At 45.2% G+C, this 22,537-nt stretch overlaps 1 protein-coding gene across 6 annotated transcripts in view; it reads left to right on the top strand.

The window, feature by feature from the left end:
- Positions 1-1,952: 1,952 nt before the first annotated feature.
- Positions 1,953-22,537, top strand: part of TK2 (thymidine kinase 2) — a 30,354-nt gene continuing 9,769 nt past the window's right edge. The window contains exons 1-6 of one of the 6 annotated variants that reach the window (XM_066243470.1): positions 1,956-2,215; positions 3,163-3,188; positions 8,865-8,939; positions 12,562-12,615; positions 15,281-15,370; positions 18,157-18,230. In XM_066243470.1, coding sequence (XP_066099567.1) covers positions 2,101-2,215; positions 3,163-3,188; positions 8,865-8,939; positions 12,562-12,615; positions 15,281-15,370; positions 18,157-18,230 — 434 coding nt within the window. In that variant the 5' untranslated portion in view covers positions 1,956-2,100. Of the gene's footprint in view, positions 2,599-2,624; positions 2,880-3,162; positions 3,189-8,864; positions 8,940-12,561; positions 12,616-15,280; positions 15,371-18,156; positions 18,231-22,537 lie in introns of those variants that run through there. The other 5 variants (XM_066243471.1, XM_066243474.1, XM_066243476.1 and 2 more) reach the window with 5 other exon arrangements.

The following is a 22,537-nucleotide window of genomic DNA, read 5'->3' as shown; positions in this document are numbered from 1 at the left end:
AAAATGGTAAATTGTATAAGTTCTTTATGGTTTTTGGCTCTTAACCTCTTATTATCAGCCAAAAAATTGTGTGATTTGTAAATATCTTCTCCCTTTCTGTAGGTTGCTTTTTTGTTTTGTTGGTGGTTTCCTGCACTGTGCAAAGTATGCATGGGTTTATTTCTGGGTTCTCTTTTCTCTTCCTTTTTTTTTTTTTTTTTAAATATTTTATTTATTGATTTTACAGAGGGCAGAGGGAGTGAGAAGTATCACTTTAGTTGTTCATGCTTGTTGTGTGTACCTTGATCTGGGCAAGCCCAGGGTCTCGAACCAGCGACCTCAGCATTTCAGGTCGATAGTCTATCCACTGTGCCACCACAAACCAGGCTCTTTTCTATTCTATTGTTCTGGGTGTCTGTTTTCATGACTGTACCATAGTGTTTTGATTACTATAGCTTTATACTATAGTTGGAACTCAGAGAGCTTTGTTCTTACTCAAGTTTGCTTTGATTATTCAGCATTTTTTGTTGTTCCATAGAAATTTTAGGATTCTTTGCATCTTCCTTCCTTCCTTCCTCCCTCCCTCCCTCCCTCCCTCCCTCCTATCCGGCAACTTCCTGAGGCATTTACTACATTTACAGTGCAGACTCTGGATATGTGAAAATTCAGAGGAGAGAGTGAGGCTGTGAAGCAGGATAGGTGGGCTTGTATTCCACCTCCACTCCATAATGAATGCTTGTGATCATTTAAACAAATGGCCTAAGTTTCTGAGGGTCAGCTCAGCTCGGAGAGTGGGAGTGATACTATCCACTTGCAGGGTTCCTGGAAAGAATGAAAGGCACTTGTGAGTGTGTGCATGTGGGTAGTTATAACAGGTGCTTAATTAAATAATCTCTAATTATTATTATTATTATTATTTTTTGTATTTTTCTGAAGCTGGAAACGGGGAGAGACAGACAGACTCCCGCATGCGCCCGACCAGGATCCACCCGGCACGCCCACCAGGGGCGATGCTCTGCCCACCAGGGGGCGATGCTCTGCCCCTCGGGGCGTCGCTCTGCCACTACCAGAGCCACTCCAGCGCCTGGGGCAGAGGCCAAGGAGCCATCCCCAGCGCCTGGGCCATCTCCGCTCCAATGAGCCTTGGCTGCGGGAGGGGAAGAGAGAGACAGAGAGGAAGGGGGGGTGTGTAGAGAAGCAAATGGGCGCTTCTCCTATGTGCCCTGGCCGGGAATCAAACCCGGGTCCCCCGCACGCCAGGCAGACGCTCTACCGCTGAGCCAACTGGCCAGGGCTCTCTAATAATTATTAACCAATCAGTCTGTGTTATTATTGGCCATTCATCCAGTGATTGTATTCAAATAATTTAACAACCGGTTCTCTGCCCTAATGATCATTTTAAGTATAAAAAAATGATATACCTAAATTGTTTATTTCATGCACTTCATACTTAGATAAGAACAATAAAAGAGGTACACAAAACTAGTTTTAAAATATTAATGAAAAAATATTAAATAATACCTGACAAAAACAGTAAAACTGTTATTTAAGATACTTCCATATTGCTCCTTGATTGGCATCCTCACTTGCAATTTATTTTTCACCTATGGACAGAAGGAACATTACTACAGGCACTTAGAATATGCTGTTGCTCAGATGAACGTTAAAAAAGTAAGAAATGTAAATTTGTGATTTCCACAATGGGCAGCTGCCTGGGCACCCACCTTAGAGAGAACTCTGATTACAAGTGCCATTTTAACAACTGGTTCGCTGAACTCAACAAAAAATTATGTATGGGAACCGGTGTGAACCGACTGAATCCTACCACTGCATTCATTCTACAGTCTTGCCAAGTCAGGGGTTCATTCTGCCAACGTCCAGTCATCTGGGGAATTTCCTGGCTGCAACAGCTAACTCCACCTTGAATTCTTTTCCCTCCCTCTCTGAGATGGGTGAAATGCGACGGGGTCCCTTTAAGAGTCCGGCCCCAGCAGGCGCCCGTGGAGGCCGGCGTTGGAATAGAGGCGGCGCATAGAAGCTGGCGAGCCGCGGGCCCGCGATCGCGCCGATTGGCAGCCCCTCACACAGAAGGAAGCCGGGACCCGCGGGATCCGTTGGACCATGCTCCTGCGGCCGCTGCGGAGCTGGGCCGCCCGGGCGCTGCGCCGGGAGGGGCCCGGAAGCCCCGCCAGCGGCCCCGGGATGCGGCGGGCGCAGCGCCCGGCCTGGCCTCGGGGTAACGCGTCTCTCCGTACTGCCTGGCGGCGGGATGCGGCGCTCGCCTTAGCGTCCACCGGCGTCGGCACCCGCTCCCCGCCCTCGGCTCGCGGGACCCGCCTGAACCCCAAGCTCGTCCTCCGAGGCGCGGAAGTTTACCCGAAGTAGCCGGGAGAAGGGGCGGGGCGGCCCGCGGCGAGGGGGCGGGGCCTTGCCGCGTCGGCCGGTTTCGTGCTCCGAGTAGGGAGCGGTCTGAAGAGCAGCGGGGAACCCACGCCACGTGGGCGGGCTGCCCCAGTTCCCCGTCCCCTGCTGGTCCGATTCTCTGTCCCTCCGGGGAGACCGAGGCTGGGAGCTGCGGATCAGCAGCCCCCGAGCCAATGGCGGCTGCTTTAGGCTCAGGTGCCCTACCTCTCCCGCTGGTCGGGGAGACCCGGCCCTTCAGAAACCGGAACCGCTGTCACAGCCAAGTTCTGGCGGCTTTTGGCCTCTGGCTGTTGGGTGGCACCTGAGACCCACCTGTGAGGGGGTGGGCCGTGATGTGAGCCCTGGGCCGGGGGGAGAAACCTGGGCCTTGGTCCGAAACCCAGGACCACTGCTGACTCAGCCGTGCGCTGCGAGGGGAGGCTGTTCGGCATTTTCACGTGCTGGACACCAGTTTGTGAGGATCATAGATGTAAAATGTGAGGAAAAGGGAAAACATAATCTAAGTGAAAAAAGCTGAACACAGGTGGGGCCCACGTGTGCCAGCAGCACCCAGGCAGCAGTTGTACAGTGTCACACACAGGCACACAGCCGGAGTGGCTCTGCCTCGGTTCACCCATGAAAGGCCCCAGGTTGGAAAACATTTTTAGGTCAGGGAGCAAGCATAAAAATTACTGTTTTTGTGGTAGTTTAGCAAGTTAGGGCAAAGAAGAGTGAATCATTTAAAAGTGATTTTAAATATTGATTTTCCTTCTTTTGTAGATAAAGAAAATGAGAAAAAGTCTGTGGTAAGTCCCTCTTTTACGTTTTCTCTCTCCGCGCACACGCACACACACAAACAATCTTATTTTTTGAGGAGGGAGTGAAGGAATATAAATATTGATCGACTTACGACCTATGCAACCATTCGACTTTACGACCACAATCGCTAGCCACGACTGCTCCATGTCTGGCAGCGCAAGCGTTGCCCAGCTGGGCCTTACAGCAGTGCGGACCAGCTTCCGGCAGCACTACCATCTCCACGTACACCATTTCAACTGTTATCCCAGACTCGGTACAGCAATTTATGTTTTGTGTTTTGGATATTTTTCATCAAACCCCTCCCAAAATGTCAACCAAGAGGAAATTGTCTTTGCAAATATTAAACCAGTTGTACTGGTAATGCAGTGTTTTACTTAAATCTGACGAATGTAAAAATAAGAAACAAAATGGTGTAGAGATGATACAAATGGCATAAAATGAACAAAGAAAATTATGATATATAACAATAATGAAAGAAAATTATGATAAAATATGACTTAAAGATTTTTATAATTTATAATTTATACATTTCACAGTACTGTACATATAGCTTACTCAACTTATGACCGAATCGTGTTAGGACTGGTCTGTCGGAACCAATCGTGGTCGTAATTCGAGCACTAGCTGTATACACATAGTAAAACAATCAAGTACCACAGGATCTCTAGGGATAGGGTAGGGAGTTTGTTTCCATCCCTGAGCCTGACTCCTCCCCAGAGGTCAGGGGTTATCTTATGTGATGGAATAATATTATGAACCCATTTAGAATCATGTTTTTGAAAAATATTTAATGACTTGGAAAGGTACTCATTATGTAAGAGATAGTATAAAGTAATAAAAGTATATGAAGTATGACTGAAATGAAATAATATGTAAACTTTTTATAGGAAAAAAACAGGAAAGAAATACTACAAACTATTGCAGAAATTGTCTGCCTGGTTAAGGGAAAATTGGAGAGTGTTAACAGTGGGTATGAATGAGAGGGAGAGAGAATTTGGGGAAGGTAAGGTGTCTTCCTTTAGTTGTTTGAATGTTAAATAAAATTACACAGGGTTCCTTTTTTAAAAAAACAGCCTTATTAAGTTTAATTTACATATCTCCAAGTTCATTTGAAGTGTACAATTTAGTGAATTTTAGTAAATATACAGAGTTGTGCAACACCAGCATAGTCTTTTTTTTTTTTTTTTTACAGAGACAGAGAGAGAGAGGGATAGATAGGGACAGACAGACAGGAAGGGAGAGAGATGAGAAGCATCAATCATTAGTTTTTCGTTGCGCATTGCGACACTTTAATTGTTCATTGATTGCTTTCTCATATGTGCCTTGACCGCGGGCCTTCAGCAGACCGAGTAACCCCTTGCTCGAGCCAGCGACCTTGGGTCCAAACTCATCACAGTCTTAATTTTAGAACATTTCTATCCTTTGAAAACGTAACCTCATGCCCATTTGCAGTCATTCCCCAGCCTCAGGCAACCACTAATATACTTCTTCTTTATGGATTTGCTTTTTTGAACATTTCCTGTAAAATAGCTTTCACTTAGCATGTTTTTGAGGCACATCCATGTTATAGTGTGTATCAGTACTGCATTCCTTTTTATTACCAAATAGTATTCCATTGTGTGGATGTACTACATTTTATCTGTTTACCAGTTGTTGGACATCTGGGCAAGTTTCCTTTTACTGCATATCTCTCAGGGTCTTTAACAGGACGATATATACAGTGTGTCCATAAAGTCATGGTGCACATTTGACTGGTCACAGGAAAGCAGTAAAAGACAATAGGAATGTGAAATCTCACCAAATAAAAGGAAAACTCTCCCAGTTTCATACCTATTCAGTGCAGTTCGATGTGGGCTCACGCACAGATTTTTTAGGGTTCCTTAGGTAGCTATCCCATATAACCTCTACAGACTCGTCACTGGCTGATGGCCTACCAGAACGGGGTTTCTCCACCAAACTGCCAGTTTCCTTCAACTGCTTATCCCACCGAGTAATGTTATTCCTATGCGGTGGCACTTCGTTATAAATGCGCCGATATTCACATTGCACTTTGGTCACGGATTCGAATTTAGCGAGCCACAGAACACTCTGAACTTTCCTCTGTACCGTCCACATCTCGACTGGCATGGCTGTGGGCTGCTCTGCTGTATACACGGTATTACGTCATCATCTGCACATGCGCACATGCTGCCACATCATCCTACAGAAACTGGGAGGGTTTTCCTTTTATTTGGTGCAGATTTCACATTTCTGTCGTCTTTTGTTGCTTTCCTGTGACCGGTCAAAAGTGCACCATGACTTTACGGACACACTGTATTTTGGTTCTGGTGGGGGCTTTGGAGCTTGAGCCTGTTTGCCTGGAAAGCTTGATTCTGATTAATGGCAGTTGTCTTTGGAATTATGAGTGATTTTTATTTTCTTCTTTTAGTTCTCAGGATTTCCTACTGTGAGAATGCTAAACTTCTATTTTCAGGAAAGATAAAAAAATTGTCATTTAAAATAAGGCTAGGTGGTACATCTCAGTGTTAATCATGATCACATGAAGTTGATAGCAAAAGTTGAATGGAGGAGGAAAATGGAGGGAACTTTGGCTCATCACAGAGCGGTGGGCCCGGATGGCCATGTGGCCGTGTGTTCCTACAGCATGGTGAACACCTTTTCTTGTAATCTCCTGTTACTTTCCTCTTATCCTCACACTCTGTTTAACAGGGTGTCAGTGATCTGTAAGAACACATAGGTTTCAGGTAAACATCTCTTTGGCATTTGAACTGTTCATTGCATTGTGTGCTCATCACCCAAATTCAAATCACTTTTTGTCACTGTATATCAGTCCCTCTTTATTTCCCTCTCCTCCAACTGCCCCCCCGCTGGTAACCCCTTCACTTTGTCTATGTCCACGAGTCTCAGTTTTATATCCCACCTAAGCCTAAGTGTGAAATCATATAGTTCTTAGCTTTTTCTGATAGATTTATTATACTTAGCATAATATTCTCAGGGTCCATTCATGTTGTTGTAAGTGGCAATATGTCATCATTTCTTATGGCTGAGTAGTATTCCATTGAATATATGTACCACATCTTCTTAAATAGTCCTCTATCGAGGCACACTTTGGTTGTTTCCATGTCTCGGCACTGTGAATAACGCTGCGATGAACGTGAGGGTGCATGTGTTTTTGTGTACCAATGTTTTTGAGTTTTGGGGCTAGATACCCAGTGGAGGGATTGCAGGGTTATATGGTAGACCTATTCTTAATTTTTTGAGAAACCTTCATAATGGGTATACCAGTTTACATTCCCACCAGCAGTGAATGAGAATTACGTTTCCTCCGCAACTGCAACACCTGTTATTACCTGTCTTGTTGATAACAGCCAATCGGACAGGGCAGACTGCAGCAGCACGGGCAGGTTCCCAGAGTTTCCTCTTCCGACCTGTCCCCGCACGCCGCTGTTGCTTTGGTTTAGCACTCTTCAGAGTGCACCCCCAATCTCTCTCCTCCTCCTGGCTGAAGTGAACCCAGACACCCTGCGTTTCTCTCTGTCCGGAGCCCCACCACGAGTGCTCAGCAGCGGATCTGCATCCTTATCTTTTGTCCCCCATCACTACCCTGTGCACCTTTAGTTGATTCAATGGCTGATCTTTTGCTGGGGTTCCTTTGCTGAGTTGTAGCTGTTCATATTGTTGAAGTTTCAGCGGGAGAGATCATGGGGATATCTCATTCCACCGTTGTTCTGATGTCAGCAGGTATTCCTTTTAAGAAAAGTTACAGAATTTATTTGCTTGGCTCGTTTTTCTTCCCTCCACGATGGGGGAACTTCGTGCGAGTCTTCATACTTTGACTGCTCTACTGGCAACACCAGTTATTAATCTCAGGCTTTAGATTCAACCAGCTTTTAGGATTTCATGGTGGTAGTTGGAACAAGTATTTTTGGAAGATGTTCTCACCTGAATGACATGTTCCTTGTAGTCAACAGGAAAGAAACAAAATCTGCGGAATGATGTTTGCTTGAGCTCTTTTTAAATAGGAAGAGGAAAAGTTGTTTCCTTTAAAGAGGAGCGATGAAGAATGAAATCCGTAGTGCCCTAATGGATTCTCCATTTTGTGCAATCCCTTGGGTTTATTGTTTAGTTTGGAGTCGCAAAGGAATGAGCTGGCAGGGAGCTGGGATAGGACGGTGGCCTGGCATCTGTTGGAAGTGTGATTATCCAGCTCTCCTGGATACCTGTTAGGATCAAGGCAGGAGGCACCTTTCACAGCTGACTGACAGTTTATAGGAGACGGTAGGGCAAGTTGTGACTCTGTTTTACGTAGGGTGTGACTGAAGCCCCACGGGGTCATGGGAGGGGTCTGCCAGGCCTGGGTGTGAGTTCTCAACTCTTCCTCCTGCTAGGTTTCGTGCCTTGGGCAAGTCACCTAAGTGGCCCATGTTTCTCTGGGTACCTCCAGCCAGAATGTAAAGGTCACTGTACAGCAAAATGTGTCCTTCTCTGACTGTAGGTGCCCCAAGATGTCTAATGTGTTTCTTAAGGACCAGTTTGTCCGCTTACTTATGCGGAGTCGCCCATTTCCTCTTGTAATCTGCTGGAACCAACAACATCAGCGGTGCCTGGCTGAGCGGAGCCTTGCCAGAATTTTGGGCAGCAGGTTTGAGGGCCCCAACCCAGAGACTGATTGAGAGGGTCTGGGTACCTGTCTGGTGCTTCTGAAGCCGGGTATCTATGGTCCAGTGCTGGTCAGCCTTTCTGCACGTTGACATTAGCTGGAGAGCTTTACAAGGTCCCGAAGCCTGAGTACTACCCGAGAGGTGTGCTGTCCTTGGTCTGGGTTGTGGCGTCCTTATATAGATCTTAATATTTCCCAGGAGGTTCTAGCATGTATTCAAGACTGAAAACTATTGCCTCAAATGCTTTCTTTCCCTACAGTGAGGTACTTATAGGGGAGTCCCAGATGGCTCTTGGTGGCCCTTCTCTCCATGCAGTGCCAGGACATCTCGCCCTGAGTGCAGTTTGTGTGAGTAGAGTGTAGGTTCAGGCTGCACTCTGCTTTGTTAGCTTCTTCAAGTCTCATTTTTCTCCCCTTTGAACATGTTAGGATTGATTTCTCAGGTTCTAGTGAGGTGAAACGCATTGATGGTTGTTTGTTACCCATGTTAGGGCCTGACAACAAGTCTTTCAACCAAGTCCTCTCCTGTGCTCATACCTCACAGTCCATGACTGAGCACATTTTTCTGCACAAAGTCGTGAGTTAGGTTCTAGGTAACAGATATGTGCTTTCTAATCTCAAAACCATTAGAAGTTAAGAAGGCAGAACACTTCGGCCTAAATTCTGATGGACTGAGGGGTTGAGCTAGGGAAGGCCAGACTAGGGCAGCCAAGGGCAAGCTGTGTATGGTAGGGGTTGGTGTAGGGGCAGGTCCGTCCTGGAGGGCCGTGGTGCGGCGTCCCCTAGCTGTGGGCCTGGAGCCTGCCACCCAAGGGGAGGGTTAATTTGTTTTTTACTCACAGCGGGAACTCGGGTTTCTTGTGGAGGAATCTTTTTGTGTACACGTTGAACTTTTGGCCTGAACCGGTTATGCTGTTTACCTGAGCTCCTCTCTAGAAATTCTTCCCTGCTATTCCCCTAGGTGCTTGGTTTTTGGTTCTAAAACACATTTGTCTTTTGCCAGATCTGTGTTGAGGGCAATATTGCCAGCGGGAAGACGACATGTCTGGAGTTCTTCTCCAACACAGGAGACCTCGAGGTACGGCCTCTACCACGGGTTCAAAGGAGCCTGCAAAAGCTTGACAGAGTAATTTATAGTGGTGTGGACCACCCTGTCAAATAGAAATATAATACATGCCCCCAAATGCAAGCCATGTGTAGATTGTAAAATTTCCAATAGTCTTGCTAAAAAAACCAAAAAACCCTTTTATTTAATGTAATATATTCCTGATATTATTATGTCAACAGGTAGGTAATCAATATAAAAATCCTCAGTGAGCTATTTTGTGTTCTGTTTTTCATAGTAAGTCTTTGAAGTTTGGAATATATTTTATATTTACAGTGTATCTCAGTTTGGACTAGTCCCATTTTTAGTTTGTAATAGTTACATGTAGCTCATGGCCACTGTATTGGTCAGTGCAGGTACAGAGCTCCCCACAGTCTGGTTAGGAAGAGTTTACATGTGCAAGAAGTCAGATTATTGAGAATGGCTGGAATGTTATGGTGGTACATCTGAGATATCAGGGGGTATGACTGCATAGCCAGTTAACGTAATTTCTAGTTTATTTATAGCCCAGTCACTAAAGATAACCTCACGGTTTGTTCAGTGGATAGAGCGGCTCAGTATGCAGATGTCCTAGGTTCAATTCCCAGTCAGGGCACACATGAGAAGCAACCATCTGCTTCTCTTGGCCTCCCTCTGCTCCTTCTCACCCTCTTCCCCTTTTGCAGCCAGTGACTCGATTGGCTTGAGTGTCGGCCCCAGATGCTGAGGATAGCTCTGTTGGTCTGAGCATTGGCCTCAGGTGCTTATGATAGTTCAGTTGATTCAAGCATTGACCCCAGATGGGAGTTGCTGGGTTGATCCCAGTCAGGGCATATGTGAGAGTCTGTCTCTCTATCTCCTCTCCTCTCACTTAAAAAAAAAAAAAAAAAGAATAATCTCTACACCAAGACCCTGACCTGACCCTTTTTCTTTGTAGATTTTAGTGGTATAATCTTTTCTGTTTCTGGCTTTTCTGTTACTACAGATCCTACAATTTCTTTGCCTTTAGAATCTTTTGCTTTCCATCTTTCTTTTCTTGTTTTTCTATGAAAAACATTAATGATTTGATAAAAATAATAGCATTATTTAGCCTTTGTCTTGCTTATGTTCATGTCCTGCTATGCAGAAGAGAGTTAACACATCAGGCCTGAGACTGCTACCCTTAGGCTAGTTGGCAAGGCCAGCTTTTGGTTGGCATGTGGGAACTTAGATTTCAGGAGAGTTCTCACCATTTCCGAAATGATAGGTATGGCGTTCTGTGCCTGGACTGTGAAAACAATATGGATTCTTCTGGGCGCGTGACTTATTTCAAGCAGTCCGGAATTTCTGTGTGTGTTAGACAGAGGCTGCCTACATGACTGAACCCTGATAAAAACTCCTGGGCTCAGGCCAGCTTCCCGGGTAGACCTCATTTCACACATGTCACAACTTGCTTCTAGTGGGACTGAGTGTGTCCTGTGTGACTCCCTTGGGAAAGGCCCCTTGGAAGCCTGTGCCTGGTTTTCTTCAGAGTTTGCTCCATGTACCCTTTTCTTTTGCTGATTTTCCTTTGTATCTTCTGACTGTAATAAGATAGCTCTAAATATGATTATATGCTATGTCCTGTTAGTCCTCCTAGTGAATTACCAAACCTGGGTGGTGAAGGTCTTGGGGACCCTGACTCACCTGCCTGAGTGGTGTAACTCTCAATGGCACTTTAGAAGTATAGTTGGCCCTTGAGTAACATGGGGGTTAGGGGCGCTGACCTCACACAGTTGAAAATTGTGTATAACTTTTGACACCCCAAATTAACTACCTTTGTTATTCACGGGAGATTGATTCCAAGACCTCTTCATGGATACCAGAATCTGTAGATGCTCAATTCTATGTAAAATGGCATTGATCATGCATACAGTCAACCCTCCACATCTTCAGACTTCTAACCACAGATTGAAAATAATACTGGTATTTATTGAAAACAAATCCATGTATAAATGGACCTACGCAGTTCACATTGTGTTGTTCAAGGGTCAACTGTACTTGTATTCTTACTGAGGACCTTGGAACCAATGTTCAACAACAATAATAACAGCAATGATAGTTAACATCTAACGAGGATGCTCTTATGCCGGTCAGTGTGTTGAGGCTTCATTATATTATCTTTATCTAATGATTTCATCCTTACAAAAGTGCTCCTTATGAGGTAGGTACTATTATTACCTTGGCTGCAGATGAGGGCACTGAGTCTCAGTGAGGTTAAATGGCTTGACCAGGGGGCCCCATGGCTAATGGTGGAGCCAGGTCCCAGTCCAGCTGTCTGGCTCCAGGGGCCGTGTCCTTGTTTGGTTCTTCTGTGGTTTGAAGAGCTTTGTTGTCTTTAAGGAAACCACTCAGCCTTCTGTTCTCAGTTCAGTGCTTTCTGACCTCCCCAACAAGGTTACCCTTCCAGCTGTAGGTTCGTCTGTCCCCTCTGAGCCCCTATTCTATACTACTTCTTAGGGCTTGAAATTGTATGTTGATTTCTGCAAGTATCCGATTGCTGTCTGCTTCTTCCAGTTAGTTTAAAGTTCCATGAAGGCAGGGCTGGGTGGTTTTGCTCTTGCTGTGTCCTTGGTGCCTACCATGGCACCTGGTACAGTAAGTGCTCAATAAATGTTTTTTGAGCGACAGTGCCACAGATGGTGCACAGGTCAAGGCTGGTCCTGAATGGTGCAGCATCTGCTACTCAGGGGACAGGAATGGCATGCTGAAGACCCAGAAGAAGGAGAAGAGGTCTGGGAGGAGCAGTGAGTGTTTCACAGAGGAAGGGGTTGAACTGGATTTTGAAAGAGGTATAGGAGTTTTCCATGTAATGAAAGTTGATGTGAAATGAGGTGAGATAGGCATACTAGGCAGAAAAATAGCATGAGCGAAGGCCCAGAAGTGTAAAAGGTTCCGGGAGGTTGCTGTTTAAGGGTCTTGTTCATTGCTTTCCATTGGTCTCTTGGGACCTGTGCTACCTGCTGACATGCACTTGAAGGTCTGCAGATGGATTTGGGTACTCTCAAAATCTTGGCCCCAGAACATCATTTAAATCCTTTCTAGTATACACCTACGCAGCAGTTTAGGGAGTGTACTGAAGAAACAGGACTTTTAGCTGTCAGTGTGCCCAGTGCAGAGATGAGAGGGAGAAAACAGAGGCAGAGAAAGCTGCCAAGTTCCTGGGAGAGCTCCCACGGGGGGATGCTGGGCTTCAGATCGCAGCCTGAAGTGCCTGAAGCAGCTTCTCCCTGGGTTTCTCTCACCTCCCTGCCCAGCCGGCCGTGATAGCAGCAGGGCTGGGATGGAGCACACAGAGGAAGGACCGAAAGAACCTACCTTGCCCTTGGGGAGCTCCAGGGCAGCCAGAGAGGTGGCATGTGCATGTACTTGTATACAGGGATGGACAGAGTTGTTCTTGGGGCATTTCTGGAAGTCACGTGAGGAAGCGGTGTTTAGATGGCATTATGGCCTTGCACAGAGGGTTTCTCAGCTATTTTGGCTCACCCTGGGCACCCAAATCTCTGTTCTCTCTTTCCCTTTCTTCCCAACCCTTACATGCTTTCATAGAGCTCGTAGCTGGGGTACAGCGGCCCTTTGATGTTTCCTTTCCTTGTAGGTGTTACCGGAGCCTGTGCCCAAGTGGAGAAATGTCCGTGGCCATAATCCTCTGGTGAGTGCTTTGTTTCCTGCGTGAACCGCCAGCTTCCTCTTAAATGCCTGGGCATTGGGGTGCTGGTGCCTCAGCCTGCCCCTTGCCCAGGCATTTTCCTCACCCTTAGCTGGGCTGGAGGAGGAAAGGGAGGACACAAATGGAAAATGGCAGCATTTTGGTGTTCTGAGGTCAAGGATCTTGGAAGCTTGGCTAGGCATGTACACAGCCCAGGGACCTCCTGACAGTGACCCCACATTATATCAAGTGGTCAGCCTTGGCCACTGAGGGTGTCAGTCTCCTGCTGCTCATTCTACCCCACCTTCTCCTAGAAGAAACTCATTAGAACCCAGGTCTCCACCGGCCTAGCCCCCCGGGGCCTATCACCTCTAAGTAACCAGTTTCTTTGGTGAACCTCTGATTTAGGTTTGCACTTGGCAGTGTCCAGGGGCTGCCTCTGTCTCACTCTGCAGTTACCTGTCTGCTTTCCCGAGGGTGGACCTAGCAGGCAGGGGCTATAGTGTGCTTGTGCCCCATGCACTCCTTCTTGGTTCAGAGGCTCTGCTCTGGCTGCTGAAAGAGTGTGGAGGCTTGGTTCTGCAAGAGCAAGCTTGAGAAAGGATGCAGGTCTGGGCGTCTGACCCATGATGTAGGGATCATTAGTTTCATTTTTTCAGGTGGGGAAACTGCAGCTGAAATAAAGTTGCCCGAGATTTCAAGCTTGTAAAGAATAGCTCTGGGTTTGAACCTTGGATAAGGGAGACCCTCTGCCGTGTCTTCATTTCTGTGATCTGTTTGTATGGTTCCTTAGACTCTGAGTTCCAGTAGGGGCAGGACTGTGTTTAATTTGGCTGACTGTGATTTGCTAGAACATAGTTCACTGCCGAGCACTTACTAGGGGCTTGTTGAGTCATTCATTCAACCTATGCTTGTTTCCTGTTCCTGCTTTCCTGGCTCTAATATTCCAGTGTGGGAAGGCAGAAATCAGTAAAACATATGATATGGTGGGTAGGGATTGGAGCTATGAAAAAATCTAAAGCAGGTAAAGGGATTATTATTTTTTTTATTTTATTTTATTTTATTTTTATTTATTCATTTTAGAGAGGAGAGGGAGAGACAGACAGAGAGAGAGAGAGAGAGAGAGAAGGGGGGGAGGAGCTGGAAGCATCAACTCCCATATGTGCCTTGACCAGGCAAGCCCAGGGTTTTGAACCAGTGACCTCAGCATTTCCAGGTCGACGCTTTATCCACTGCGCCACCACAGGTCAGGCAAGGTAAAGGGATTATTTAAATAAGGCAGAAACTCTCAGAGTTGAATAAAGAATCCCAGAACACAATCAGAAGTTCAAAATTTTAGAATTTAAGTTCTAAAAAACAAACAAACAAACAAACAAACGAATCCCGGAGACATGAAAAGAGCTTCCACATCAGGACATGTGGGAGAAGATGGGATGCTAGTCTTTCTCTTTGGGCATAACAGAAAAGCCCCGGAAACATTCTCACCCTTTAGGAATCAGGGAGGAGCCAGCGCTGGATTATTAAGACAAGTGGAGTTGCAGACGTTAGGGGTTAGAGGTGACATTTCACAGGACACAGTCCCAGTCTCAGAAGTTTGAGTATCTTTGGTACAAAGAGCATTTCCAGTGACAGTTTTAGAATAAAAAAATGTAATAGAATCAGATATTTCTACTTAAGTTTCCACTCTGGACAGATCAAGGTTGGTCATTTTGTGAAAGGTCTCAGTTCATCACTATCTGAATTGGCTTTCTGATGAAGAAAGGTGTTTGTTTCTGCAGCCGACAGTCAAGAGGGAGTGTTTTTCCTAACTTTTCTGAGATTTTTCCTTTTACCTGCAGTTAGAACCTTGCATTTGCAATGCAGAGACAGAGTTTCATTAGTGAGCACTGAGGAAAAAATCAAAAATGTGAAAGAGAGCAGAATAAGACTATCAGCAAGTGGAATTATGGAGCATGAAGTGTTTTGTAGGAACAGGCAGTAGAATGTGAGGGGTGAGGCTTCTGTTTTAGACAAGATAGCTGGGAAAGGTGTCTGATTAGGTGACATTGCGCAGAGACCTAAACACAGTGCGGGGCTGAGAATACACATATCTGGAGGAAGGGCATTTAGACAGGGCACAGCGAATACAAACGCCTGAGGTGGATCGTGTTCGGATGTGTTCGGGGCACTAAGGAGGCTCGTGTGCTTGGAAGTTCACTGAGCCAGAGGAGGAGTGGTAGGAGACGAGAGAAGATGAAGTGATTGTTTGGGGCTCTTTGGGCTTTGGTGAGGGCTTTGGCTTTCATTCTGAATACAGTGGGAAGCCACTGGAAGGTTCTGAGCAGGGAGTGACAAGAACTGAATTAGGTTCAATAGGCTCACTTTGGCTGCTGGATAGAGAATAGACTTCAGGTGCTCAGTGAACATTTATTGAGTGACTGAATGAATGTTCCCTGGGAACTTTGTATGGGCTCCTGTTACAGCTGTTACTGGGCTGTCCTACAATAGAAGTGCTCCAATGTCCGTCTCTATCTGCTCCATTCTGAGGGCTCTGTGACCGTGTTGGGTTTATGTCTGGCCTCTGTTCAGCCCTATATAGGTTCTGTGAGATGGCTATCAGTGACCAGAATGACCAGCGTCCTACAGATAGAGCACTCGGAGGTAAATTGCTGCGTTCTCCCTTCTGCAGGGTCTGATGTACCGTGATGCCTGTCGATGGGGCCTAACGCTGCAGACATACGTGCAGCTCACCATGCTGGATCAGCACACTCGTCCTCAGGTACCTTTCAGATGCTTGGGTTCCACCTTCTTAACTTTTTCTTCAAATGAGGGGTATATGGCTGCCAGGAATGGAACCCTCATAAGGAGCCTTGAGCAGGACCTTCACATGCTGCTCAGTCTCCTTTGTTTTGGGCCGGGGTCTCTTTTCCTGCAGCACTCTGAAGATTTCCACCCACCAGCCTCAGCTAGTCAAGTTGCTGTGATACCCTTTGAGCCTGAGTCTTCATGACTTAACCATGACTGGGCTCAACACTGTTTAATTCAGTTATTCTCAAAGTGTTGGTGGACCAGGAGCAGCAGCAGCAGCAGCAGCTGGGAACTTGTTAGAAATGTACATTCTCTGCTGAATCAGAAATTCTGGAGATGAGGCTCAGCAGTCTGTTTTATCAAGCTTTTCAGGTGATTTTAATGCATGCTTTGTTTGTTCACATGTTTGAGAACCACTCTCTAACCTCCACAAGATCTGACTTTTGGTTCAAAATCTTTTTTTTTTTTTTTTTTTTTTTTTTTTTTGTACTTTTCTGAAGCTGGAAACGGGGAGAGACAGACAGACTCCCGCATGCGCCTGACCGGGATCCACCCGGCACGCCCACCAGGAGCGATGCTCTGCCCACCAGGGGCGATGCTCTACCCACCAGGGGGCAATGCTCTGCCCCTCCAGGGCGTTGCTCTGCCGAGACCAGAGCCACTCTAGCGCCTGGGGCAGAGGCCAAGGAGCCATCCCCAGCGCCCGGGCCATCTTTGCTCCAATGGAGCCTTGGCTGCGGGAGAGGAAGAGAGAGACAGAGAGGAAGGAGGGGGGGTGGAGAAGCAAATGGGCGCCTCTCCTATGTGCCCTGGCCGGGAATCGAACCCGGGTCCCCCGCACGCCAGGCTGACGCTCTACCGCTGAGCCAACCGGCCAGGGCGGTTCAAATTCTTGAGAGAAAGAATCTGATTGGCTCTGCTTGGGTCAGATGTCCAGCCCTGGGCCAATCAGGTGTTGGGAAGTTCATGGACCACAAACAGGCTGCTTGGGCCCCCTCCATCAGTAGGGATTGAATAGGGGCAGAGGCTCTTAGAAAGGCTGGCAGAGATCCTGATTAGCACCTGTGGGTTTAAATCGCAAGTACAACCTAAGAGACTGGCTTTGGAGGCCAAAGAAGAAGATCTCTGTAAGCCAGTTTCTTGGACAGAGCCATTCAGCTGGGTGACTTGATCAAGCCTTGGTTGGGCACTTGCAATATAGCTATCATTCTTTTATAAATCTGTTTCTTAGAAATGGAAAGCTATGAGTAGAACCGTATGAATTTCTATTTTTCCAAATGCCTGTCTAAATGATACAGGTTAGAGGATCTGAGGTTGCTCACCCTGCTTTTCCTGAGTAGGCAGTTATTGTACTTACAAACCAGAATTGCATCTATTTTATCTAAATATAATGAAACGTGAAGAAGGCAGAGAGAGAAAGAGAGATGGACAGACTTGGAAAGATGAACAGAAAGAGAGGCGATGACTGGGAAGCTAGCAAAAGATGGGCAATGGAAAGTAAGAAGTAAGGAGAGGATGGAGAAGTGGGACAGATAGACACATAGGGAGAGAGTCAGGAAATTCCTGGGTTGTGGTTTTGAATCGCCCTGATTTGCTGGTTCAGGTCCCATGGGCTCTGTGGGTGCATGGGTAACATGCTGAGTGAGAACATCGTTTGCCTACTTGGTGTCAAGAGTAGGGGCCCCTCCTGCTTCCAGTGGGACACTGTGGGCAAAAGGAAAGATCATCTGTGGAGGGTGTGTGCTCCCTGCCACAGAGGTGTGATGTCAGTGTTTCTGCTGGCCATAGTCCTTCCCAGTTTCCAAAGGGCTGCAGTGATTTTTTTTTTAAGTGAGAGGAGGGGAAATAGAAGACTCCCACGTGCACCCGGAACAAGAATCCACTGGCAAACCCTGTTTGGGGCTGATACTCAAATCAACTGAGCTGCTTTCAGCGCCTGAGGCCAACTCTCAAACCAGTCAAGCCACAGGCTGTGAGAGGGGAAGAAAGAGATGGGGGAGAGGGAAGGGAAGAGAAGCAGATGGTCACTTCTCATGTGTTCCCTGACCAGGATTGAAACTGGGACATCCCCACACCAGGCCAGTGCTTTGTCCACTGAGCAGACTGGCCAGTGCCTGCAGTGACTCTTTTTTCTTTTTTAGTGAGAGACAAAGGCAGAGAAAGGGACAGTCAGGGACAGACAGGCTGGAAGGGAGAGAGATGAGAAGCATCAATTCTTCGTTGCGGCACCTTAGTTGTTCACTGATTGCTTTCTCATCACTGAGAAAGTCGTGAAGTTGGCAGGTCTCACATCCTTACAGGGTTCTAGAAAACCAAACCCTGAGGCACTGATGGCATAGTCTTCCCATAATGTCACCTGAACCCCAGCCTTCTCTGTGCTTTACTTCAGTATTCAGATCCCTTCACTTAAGTAAAGGCACCCTAGTAATAATCCATACTAATTATCATACTTTGCATTTGACACTGCTTTGCTCGACAGTACTTGGCAGTATTTCTAGCACCTCCTCAAACCCAAAATCTAGGTGAGGCTTATCACTCCTGTGAAAGAGGTTGCTACTAACCAGCCCCAGTCTCAGTGTTGCTGCACTAGGGTGTGGGGAGTGTCCAGGCTGAGGGAAGAACACAGCTGAGTCTCATGTCAGCTTCTCAATTCTTCTATTCAGCATAGACTGTAGCCAGAGGGAGCACAGGCATTCCTCAAGCCTTCCTGACCTTCTCTTTGCCTGAGTTAGTGAATCACTTTTTGTTTTCTTTTAGACGTCACCTGTACGGTTGATGGAGCGGTCGATTCACAGCGCAAGATACATTTTTGTAGAAAACCTGTATAGAAGGTACCAGAGTTTGCACAATTGATACTTTATTAATTTGTTCCAAATGCAATTGGAACTTGTTTATCCAAATAGCAGATATTGAGTACCTACTGTTTTGTATCAGTTTTCTCTTGCCACAGTAATGCTGTGTAACAAACTACCACAAAACCTCAATGGCAGACAGATTTCTGCATTGATTGCTCAGTCACATAGGGTGGTTAGCCAGGCCGTTCGGCTGACCTTGGCTGGGCGCCATGATATGTCCATGATTTTGGGTACTTTTGTTCTTTTTTTTCTAGTTCTTTAAGATGTAATGTTAGGTAGTTTACTTGGGAATTTCTCTTATTTCTTGAGATGGGCCTGTAATGATATATACTTTCCTCATATTACTGCTTTCACTGCATCCTAGAAGTTTTGATGTATCATTTTGTCGTTCTCGTTTGTCTGTATATATATTTTGATCTCTGCTTCTATTTCATTTTGAGCCAGTCATTTTTTAGAAGTATGCTATTTAATTCCACGTTTTTGTAGGGTTCTTTACTTCCATTTTGCCGTTGAATTCTGATTTCAGAGCCTTTTTGTCAGATAATATGCTTGGTATAATTTCAATCCTTTTGACTTTGTTGAGTCTAGTTTTGTGGCCCAACATATGGTCTGTCTTTGAGGATGTTATGAGTGCCCTAGAAAAGGTTGTATAATCTGATATTCTGGGATGAAAGGTTCTATAAATATCATTTATGTCTGTTTGGTCTAGTATGTGGTTTAAGGCCAATATGTCTTTATTGATTCCGTTTGAATAATTTATTTAGAGATGTCAATAGAATATTAACATCCCCAACTATGATTGTTTTTGTTAGTTTCTACTTTTAGTTCTGTTGTTATTTTATATATTTTGGTGCTCCCTGATTCATTGTATATATATTAAGAAGCGTTAGCCCTGGCTGGATAGCTTGGCTGGTCAGAGCATCGTCCTGTAGCACAGAAGTTAATGGTTTGATCCTTGGCAGGGCACATACAAGAACAGCTTGATGTTCTTGTCTCACTCTTTCTAAAAAAAAAAAAAGAAGTTTTATGTGTTTTTGATGCAGTGCCCTCTTCATGAAATATCCATCTTTGTCTCTTACCTTTGTTGTCTTGAAATCAATATTGGCAGATACACGTATGGCTACATCTGCTTCTCTTTGGATATTATTTGCTTGGAGAATTGTTTTCCAGCCTTTTACTTTGAGTCTACTTTTGTCCTTGCAGCTTAGATGTGTCTCCTGAAGGCAGCATATGGTTGGGTTTTGTTTCTGAGCCTCTGTGCCTCTTTATTGTTGAATTCAGTCCATTTACATTTTGGGTAATTATTGATGCAGGATTTCCTATAGCCAGTTTATGTTTTCTGGTTGAATTCAGTCCATTTACATTTTGGGTAATTATTGATGCAGGATTTCCTATAGCCAGTTTATGTTTTCTGGTAGTTTTATGTCTTTTTTGGTTTATTTCCTTTGTGTTTCTGTCAGCTGTTTTCTGTTGGGTTTTTTTTTGGGTTTTTTTGGTAGTATTCCATACTTCTTTACTCTTTTTTTAAGCTATGTATTTCAGTTTTGGTTTTTTTGCGGTGGTTACCATCAGGTTATTGAAAAAAAGTTTCATATTATACAATAGTGCTTTATTTTATGAATACTTCTGCTCTCCATCTTCCTTTGCTAATTCAGACCTTTATCCTTTCCCCTTTATGTTTTTGTCACAAATTATCTGTTTATATTATAAGCTTGTCAGAGCCTTTATTTGTAGTTTTGTGATGTTTTGTTCATTGTATCAGGTAAAATAACCCCCTTGAGTATTTACTGCAGTGGGGATTTTCTGGTGATAAATTAGCTTAGCTTCTGTATATCTGGAAAAGTTTTTATCTCTTTTTATTATTTAAAGGATACCTTTGATGTATGTATATATTCCTGGCTTGTAATTTTTTTCTTTCAGTACTTTGAATGTTTTGGTCCCCTTTTTTTGGTCTTTGTCTTGTCAAGTTTCTTATGAGAAGTCCAATGATAACTTGATGGGCTTTCCTTTATATGTTCTTTTCTTTTTCTTTTTTTTCTGGCTGCCTTAAGGATTCTTTTTTTGTCATTAATTTTTGACAGTTTTAATACATTGTGCCTTGGAGTAGGCTTCTTTGAGTTGAGGTAATTTGTTCTTTCTGCTTCTTGGATTCAAGGATCTAACTCCTTTTATAGGCTTGGGAAGTTCTCATCAGTTATTTGTTTGAATAGTCTCTCCATTCTCTTCTCCCTCTCTTCTTCTTTTGGTATACCTGTTATCCTTATATTGCTCTTTCTGACAGAGTCAGATAATTTTTGTACAGCTCTATCATTTTATAAATTCGTGAGTCTCTTTTTCCTTCTGTATCATCTCTATGTCTTCAATGTTACTTATTCTTTTATTTGGCCAGTTCTATCAGCTAAACTTCTTAGTTCATTCTTCAGTTTGCATAGTGATTTATTCATCTCCAGAATTTGTTTGGTTCTTTTTAAAAGTTTCAGTCTCTTTGGTAAAACACTTGTTTTGTTCATTAATTTGTTCTCTGAGTGTATTAAATCACTTGTCAGTGTTTTCTCACATTTCATTGAATGTTTTCTGAACTTTTGAATTCTCTGCCGTTTAAACCCCAAGTATCACCTGACCAGGTGGTGGCGCAGTAGATAAAGCATCGGACTGGGATGCAGAGGACCTGAGATTGAAACCCTGAGGTCACTGGCTTAAGCACAGGCTCACTAGCTTGAGTGCAGGGTCACTGGCTTGAGCCAAGACATAGTGGGATCATAGACATGACCCCATGGTCGCTGGCTTGAGCCCAAGGTCGCTGGCTTGAGCAAGGGGTCACTCGGTCTGCTATAGCCCTCTCCCATAAAGGCACATATGAGAAAGCAATCAATGAACAACTAAGGTGCCACAACAAAGAATTGATGCTTCTCATCTCCCTTTCTGTCTCTGTCATGAAAAAAAAATTCCAAGTTTCCATGTGATTGAGATTGCTTTCTTGATTTTGCATTTTCTTTCTGAACTGAGTCTCTTTCTCGGTTATTCATGGTATTTGATGGGACTCTTTCTGTCTAGTAGGTGTTTCATAATAGTTTACTTCTCAGAGGTTATTCTACTATTATGTTCCAGTAGGTGGTGCTAGAGTACAACTTTTACCTTCCTGGCTAACCCCCCCCCACCCCAATGCTGTGCTACAGCTGCGTGATCTGAGGTGGTGAGGGCTGAGAGGAGTTTATCTCTTCCAGTGTTCTTCCTCCTGGGAATGGCGATATTGGGCCTCTCTGTGTTCTTCCCTGTGTCTCAACAGACCAGGGACCAGACAGAGAGTACCCCTATTCTTGAGGGAAAAATTGGTTCTGCTGTGTCAGTTCTAGGGTTATGCCACTGATATTCTCTATCAGAGTCACTCTGTGACTCTGTGAAAGGAGGTAGGATCTGGGACTTAGGGGCTCACAGTACTTTGTATTTCTCTCTCTCTGTCCCAAGTGCAGGCTGTGGGCAGACCGTGGGAGCACCAGCAGTGTCCCAGAGTTTTGTGCTCTGCCTTGGTCCTGCACTCAGCTGCTGCTCTAGTTTTACACATCTAAGGGTACCCCCCCCCCCAATCTCTCTGCTCCTCCTGTCAGGAGGAGACTTAGACACACCAGGCTTTGTCTCTCTCTCTCTCTCTCTCTCTCTCTCTCCCTCTCTCTCCCTCTCTCTCCCTCTCTCTCCCTCTCTTGCCCCTACCACGAGTGCTTGGCTGTGGGGCTGCATCCTTACCTTTCACCCAGGTCACTCTCTGTCCACCTCTAGTTGTTTCAATGCATGGATCTTTCAGGGAAGCCTGTGAGCACAATTGGGGTCCCTTTGCTGAGTTACAGCTGTTCAGACTGTTGAAATTTCAAGGGTAGAGATCAAAGTGATCTCTCACTCCACCATTTCTCTGATGTCACTGCAAAGGTTTTCTTTTTGGAGGCAAAGCGAAAAGTGTTTTTGGCTAGACTGAAGAAGTGACAAGTAGGAGGAGGACTAGACGGGGCTTTCTTCATGGTCACCCCCCTTCCAGCTCTAACTTCTCTGAATGCATTGAGTCGTGCACAGTGAAGTGTTATTGAGAAAGTAGATGTTTTGAGAGGTTTCTATTCCCCTAAATACAGATTGCTGTCATTTTAAGCCTAATCCAAATGTAGCTTAGAACTGGGGTTGGCTGACCCATTGCCTGTACCTAGAAGAACATGGTTTGGTTTCTCCTTTGGGGAGTTAGACTGGGTCCTGGGAACCACAGATGGCATGTGTGGGTGTCAGCTCCTGCCTGAGACTGT

Source organism: Saccopteryx bilineata, chromosome 9, assembly GCF_036850765.1.
Source record: "Saccopteryx bilineata isolate mSacBil1 chromosome 9, mSacBil1_pri_phased_curated, whole genome shotgun sequence".
NCBI lineage: Eukaryota > Metazoa > Chordata > Mammalia > Chiroptera > Emballonuridae > Saccopteryx > Saccopteryx bilineata.
The sequence above is the reverse complement of the archived record's forward strand: the minus strand, read 5'-3'. Positions and strand labels throughout refer to the sequence as shown.